General features: G+C 38.3%; 1 protein-coding gene across 1 annotated transcript in view; it reads right to left on the bottom strand.

Annotated features, from left to right (window-relative positions):
- The window catches only part of ugp2a (UDP-glucose pyrophosphorylase 2a), a gene marked incomplete in the record, with an annotated part of 29,380 nt that overhangs the window by 2,006 nt on the left and 20,382 nt on the right, over window positions 1-6,992 (bottom strand). The window contains 4 exon segments of the mRNA XM_049469239.1: window positions 961-1,065; window positions 2,602-2,844; window positions 4,747-4,944; window positions 5,819-6,116. Of these exon segments, the coding sequence (XP_049325196.1) occupies window positions 961-1,065; window positions 2,602-2,844; window positions 4,747-4,944; window positions 5,819-6,116 (844 nt within the window).

Genomic DNA, 6,992 nt, shown 5'->3' with positions numbered 1-6,992 from the left:
CCCTGTCTCACTCCACGCTCCTGAGAGATGGAGTTTGTTTGTTTGCTGCCAATTTTTATTCCGCATCTGTTTCCAGTGTACATTGATTTAATTAGATCATATGTTTTACCCCCTACACCGCTCTCTAGCAGAGTGTATAATAATCCTTGGTGCCAGATTGAATCAAATGATTTTTTAAAGTCAATAAAACATGCAAAAATTTTGGATTTATTTTGGGTAACATATTTATCAATTAGGGTGTGTAGGGTGTAAATATGATCAGTGGTGCGGAAATTTGGTAAAAATCCAATCTGACTTCTACTCAAGACATTGTGCTCCATAAGGAAGTTTAAAAGTCTAGAATTTAAGATGCTGCACATCAACTTCCCCAGATTACTGTTCTATCTTACTATCTCTCTCTCTCTCTACCAGAGCTATCTCTCTCTCTCTCTCTCTCTACCAGAGCTATCTCTCTCTCTCTCTACCAGAGCTATCTCTCTCTCTCTCTCTCTCTCTCTCTCTCTCTCTCTCTCTCTCTACCAGAGCTATCTCTCTCTCTCTCTCTCTCTCTCTCTCTCTACCAGAGCTATCTCTCTCTCTCTCTCTACCAGAGCTATCTCTCTCTCTCTCTCTCTCTCTCTCTCTCTCTCTACCAGAGCTATCTCTCTCTCTCTCTCTCTCTCTCTCTACCAGAGCTATCTCTCTCTCTCTCTCTCTCTCTCTCTCTCATATGCTATTTGTCTCCCTTAGACTTTCAGAGCTTGATCTTTATTTGTCTTTTTTTTCTCTCATTTTTACACTCTCTCTCTCTCTTTCTCTTTCTCTCAGTTTAAATTAAAAAAAATCTGAGTGTCCAAACTATTAAATGGTACTGTATGATGTGTGCAATGTGTGAAACTTTAATTAAAGTAGTTTAATGTATTCATTAAAAGTAGGTTGTGTACAAATATTTCAGTTCATTGCGATTTCCAAACTCTTCACCTTCAGAGTGACCTGCTTTCCGAAGGTGACGTCTCCAGACACGGTGAGATGATCCAACTCCAGCATGTCCGGAATACTCTCAAACCTCCGCAGGAAATCCTGAACCTACAACACAAATACATTAAACATACGAACATTAAAATCCTTTACTTTTTTAAAAAATTGTCAGTGCATCTTATAATCCAGTCATTCTTATGTATGAATTCTACCAGTCAGGTATTAAGGAGCAGTAAAGCCACTCCGCTGAAGTACAGAGTGATACAGGAGTTCCAGTAAAGTTTCTCCAACATGGTCATCCCCCAGTGGTGAGACTGTTCCTTACTAGTGTCCCTTAAAATGCCCCTTATAATCCAGTGCACCTTATAGTGTGAAAAATATAGAAATGCTGATTCTGGATTTCTCAGCTTGTCCAGAAATGCATGTGTACAGGTGTTTAAGAGAGAATGCTCAGTGCGTGATCTGATATGTTCATACTGATCTGCTCCTGAGTCCTACTCTATCAGATGGGTGCAGAGTCTGACTGTTTAAACAGGGTATATTTAGTGACCTTGAGCTTGAGCAATATGTACACAAGTCCAACAGCAGTAGAGCAAGGGTCTGACCAAAGTGGACAGTGGTCCCACACACGTGAGTTCACGTACTGAAGAGCAAGAGCTCATACAACAAGCAAAACCCCACAATCCTGACCTCATTTAAATGCAATAAAATTCTCACAGTAGTGCTCCAGAATCTAGTAGTCTAGAATCTTCTCTGGACTGTAGAGATGAGACAGTTACTCCAACAAAAGCAGAATTAACGTTTTTAGATCTTGACTGTTTACTGCTTGTTCGTTGTTACTAGATTTTGGAAAATTGCTGTGAGAATTTGACTGCTTTTAGTGACAAGCCAAAAGTACCAGAATGAAGCTTAAAACTAGTGGGGGATTTTTACCACTCTAGCAATGGGTAAATGTATTTAAAGGGGACATATTATACCTGTTTTATACAAAAAATGTTCATGAAGTTCTTTACACAAAATTACTCTCACATAAAAAGATCTCACCAGCTTTATTCTTGCCAGTTTCAGTCCCTTTCAGAATAAGCCATTTAAGAGCTTTGTCACTTTTATGCAAATAAGCTGTTTCTGGCCATGTGCCAACTTTACGCAGATCGTTCACCACATGTAAGTGTTATCTAGTGCTAAATGCCAAATCACAAACAAGCTAGTTCATGTTTAACTGCGCTAGAAGATAAAGCACTTTTATCTTCCTCATCTCCCGACTTGCCACGGCCAGCAGGTATAGATCCCTCCCTCAGACGAAGTCTACTAGCTAATACTGCAGCGTTCTCTCTGAGGTTCTCAACCAAAATAACCAACTTGGCGAATACTCAACTGGTCACAATAAGGGAGGAGCATCCAAACGGCTGATAGAAGCTCATGTGATTCCTGTCACTTAACACTTTCAGCTGATTCACAGATTTTTTTATTTTACATTTATATAGATTTATGTCACAGTATTTACACTGTATGTCTACTATTGAGAGACCAAAACTGTCAGAAATCTATACAGTTATACAGTACTACTGTCCATTAAAAAGGTAAGTAATCTAAAAACTAAGACCTCAGCCTGCATTCTGATTGGTGGAGCGCTGGTCTGCTTACCTTGGTGAACGAGCTGCCCAGTTTGACGTGGGGCGTGGTGGGGAACTCTCTCTTCGCACTCATGGTAAGAGACCCCGCCTCCAGGCTGTACAGGTTAGACATGACCAATAGGAGGTCGGAGCTGGTTTTGACGGGCAGGAAGCGGCTGCGGGGAACGTTGATGCCCAGCGCGTTGTCGAAGCTCTTAATGGCGGCGCCCACAGCCGTCTCCAGCTGGATCACGTTTAACCCTCCATCCAGAGTCTGCATAGAGAAAACAACACAGCTTTTTTTTTCTTTTTTTTTTTTCTAATTTTTCCCATTTTCTCCCCAATTTACACGGCCAATTACCCAACCCATTAATTAGGACTCCCCCTATCACTAGTGATACCTCAACACACCAGGAGGGTGAAGACTAACACATGCTTCCTCCGATACATGTGAAGTCAGCCACCGCTTCTTTTCGAGCTGCTGCTGATGCAGCATTACCGAGCAGCATCACAGCGCTAACGCTCGGAGGAAAGCACAGCGACTCGGTTCTGATACATCAGCTCACAGACGCCCTGTGCTGCGGACATCACCATAGGAGTGATGTGGGGAAAGAGCGCCATCTACCCACCCAGAGGGAGCAGGGCCAATTTTGCTCCCTCTAACGCCGGCAGCTTGATGGCAAAGCTGCATGAGCGGGAGTTACCGGCGACCTCCTGCTCATAGTGGCAGCGCTTTAGACCGCTGGACCACTCGGTGAACAACACAGCTTTATACTGTCTTACAGCAATAGGAAGATATGTAAAGAGATAATATAATTTATATCATATATAACATTTTTCATGGTCATTAAGTCACAACCCACTTTTATATAATACAAATTAAAAAAAAAAAAAACTAGGTTCATACACTTTTTAACCAATACATTTCCATGATTTTTTTTAATGACTTTTCCATGCGCCTTCAAGGCAAAATTTGACCATGACCATACCTTTTTATAAAATAAAACCTAAAATCAACTAAAACTATAATCTAAATTGATTATAGTAGACCTAAAATGAATCAGACACACAATCTTTAATATTAAAATGTGAGTCAGATCCTGAGAGCTCTGTTGTGTCGGGCTTAAATTACTGAATTAACTCAGACCTGATGTATTTTTTAGCTCAAAATAGATTTTTTCCATCGATAAACGGAAATACAAAGATTTGTAGAGCAAATTTCCATGACTTTTCCAAAACTTTCTGGGTATTTTTATTTTTCCAAAACTTGCTAGTTTTAAATTCCATGATTTTTCCAGCATTTTCATGACTGTATAAACCCTGAATTTTATTTTTTGAAAATAGTCTTTAAAAACTCATTTAAACACACACACACATATATATATATATATATATATATATATATATATATATATATATATATATATATATATATATATATATATATATATATATGAATGCAAAGTGAATTTAAGAGCAATTAATATTTTAAGAAGCTGATAAGGAACATTGACAACTACATGTATAAAAGTTACTACAATAAGATTAAATATCAAAACTGCACAAAATAAATAAGGCCATAAAAATAGATTAGATACTTAATTTCTCTGCTTATCTCTACATTCAGAACACATTAGTAAGAAACACTCTCCATCTCTTATTTTCTCCTAATATAAAAGATTGGGGGATATACAATTTAAATTTATTTTATTTTTTTAATGTATTTTTTTATTTATTTTTTTTAGGTAAAAATAAATATATAAAAATGTTTACTGCCACATTAACTGTGATTAATGAAAGAAAGCAGAAACTCTGAATGGTAAAACAAAAGCAATAAATAAACAAATTAACAACAATTAAGAAAACTAGAAATATGAATTTTATGAAGGTAACATTGAATGATTGCACAGCTTAATTGCAATGCTGTCTATATTTTTGTAGCACTGATGGTGGTTGCAATGGTATACCAAGCGGTTGCCATTAAAGTGGTTAAGTGGTATTACATATGTACAGATGTCTGTGAGGGGGTGCTCAAATGATGACTTGTATTTACTGCAGTGGAGTAAAAGTGAATTCCATTTCCTAACTTTAGGGGGAGCTGAGGGGCAAAACATACTGTATCAATTATCACTGAATGCACTAAACGGTGTGTGTGTGTGTGTGTGTGTTTCTTTACCTTTGGGTTGACGATGATCTCCAGGTCCAGGCTGTTCTGCTGCTGCAGTCTCTTTATGGCGGGCAGGCTGATCCACAGGTTATTAGTATTGAAGATTTTGAACTTGGTGACGGATTTGAACTCGTCAACGTGAGCTTTGGGCACCTGAGCGATCTCCAGCAGCCTCAGCTTATTATCATACTGGATCAGAGTACCACCCTAAAACACACACACACATGATTTTAAACATTTAACATGTAAAAAGAGTCCTGTGCTACACTATACAAACATGATTACAACAACTCAATAGGATTTTTGAAAAAATAAGAGAGCACTTCAGTTTCTGAATCAGTTTCTCTGATTTTGCTATTTATAGGTTTATGTTTGAGTAAAACGAACATTGTTCGTTTATTCTATAAACTACAGACAACATTTCCATTTCCAAATTCCAAATAAAAATATTCTCATTTAGTGCATTTATTTACAGAAAATTAGATATGGCTGAAATAACAAAAAAGATGCAGAACTTTCAGATAATCTCAAATAATGCAAAGAAAACAAGTTCATATTCATATAAAGTTTTAAGAGTTCAGAAATAAACATTTGGTGGAATAACCCTGTTTTTTATGCATCTTGGCATCATGTTCTCCTCCACCAGTCTTACACACTGCTTTTTTTTCTCCAGAGCTGTATGTCTGCAATAGCTGAATGCATTCATTAGAAGAGGCATTTAGACATATAGTGTGCTTCACTATAAATAAAATAAGGAATGTTTTTGAATCTGAAGAAAGTGTGCTGATGCTACACTGACACACCAAAAATCATGGGACAGTAATTGGTATCCTGATTTCTGAAATGACCAGGCTTAGCCAGTGGTGGTGTTATAATTAAATGAATAGGGTAAACCTGCGGATTATTGAATATTGGTTCCTTATTTAGAGGAATTTATCCGTTCTTAGTAACACAGATGCTGTGAAGTATCGTTAAGAATTTTTTTGCGATATATCAAGTATTGCAGAATCACAGTATCGTATCGTGAGCTGCCCTGTACCACCTCTGAACCACTAAAACAAAAGCTCCTCCTGTTCTTTACCTTCACGTCAGCGCGGGTTTTGTCGGTGACCTCCATGACGAATTCGCAGCGTCTGTCGGCCGGTTGGCTCATCAGGTGGTTGAGGATGTGCAGGTCCACCGTAGCTCCCAGGTTGTCGATGTTGGAGACGAAGATGTACTCCTTCCCCTCGGAGAGGAGCTTCTCCAGCAGCCCTGAGTTGTAGAAGCTGGCGTAGATGTCTCCGTGACCGGGCGGGTACCACGCCTCACTGTTCTCCCCCGTTAGACTCATGTTGGTCGCCACTGGCAACAGAGACTCTTTGTTTATTCTGGGATATCTGCAGACAGATAGATGTAGAGAGAGATGTAAAGAAAACGGTTAAATGGCGGTTTCAGACTTGCGTTTCTTTGTTTTCCCTCCAGTCACAGGTGCGCTTGCTCCGCGGGTTCGGTACTTTTGGTTGAGCTTAAAACCTGCTTTTCAGCTTGGAAGCTCTTCAGAGTACCAATCTTTGTTTCTCCTGAAATCAGTGGTCTGGGGTTCACTTCAAGTGGACTCTAGTTCAGTTGGTTTGGGTGTAGGTTTGAAAGCTATCCGCTCCCTGTGCCATGTGTGGGGTCATGTGATTGATTAATTTTGTATATCTCCTAATAAAGCCCAGCGTTATACCCAGAGGTGGAAAGTAATGAATTACATTTACTCAAGTTACTGTAATTGAGTAGATTTTATGAGTAATTTGTAATTTTTTAAGTAGTTTTTAAAATAGGTAATTTTACTTTTACTCAAGTACATTTTGACACGAGTAATTTACTACATTGGAAAACTCCCAATTACTGAGTAAAAAAAATGCTGGGAAAAAACAATTGTCTGAATAAAAAAAATAATAATTGGCCCGGATGCTTGCCTGTGGAATAACGAGGCAGTAACGTCCTCATGCAATACAAAATGTGCCCCGCCGGACAGAGCTGTCAGCTTTCAAAACATCCACATCAAACCTGAGAAAGCATGTGGTGTAAGTACTTTTATCATTAAACAATCTGCTTAATCGTTAAAAACATGTAAACAGCAGTTAAAGCACAGCAATGGAAAATTAAAAAATAATAATGAACTGTAAAACTATAAAATTACAGTTTATAGTCACATATATGATCATAACTTTTTAACTGTAAAAAAAAAAATGGATCATAGAAACCTATGCCACTTGTTTATGGGG

This window comes from Astyanax mexicanus, chromosome 21, assembly GCF_023375975.1.
Source record: "Astyanax mexicanus isolate ESR-SI-001 chromosome 21, AstMex3_surface, whole genome shotgun sequence".
In the NCBI taxonomy this organism is placed as follows: domain Eukaryota; kingdom Metazoa; phylum Chordata; class Actinopteri; order Characiformes; family Acestrorhamphidae; genus Astyanax; species Astyanax mexicanus.
Note: the sequence above shows the minus strand (reverse complement) of the source record. Positions and strands in the feature narration are given on the sequence as shown.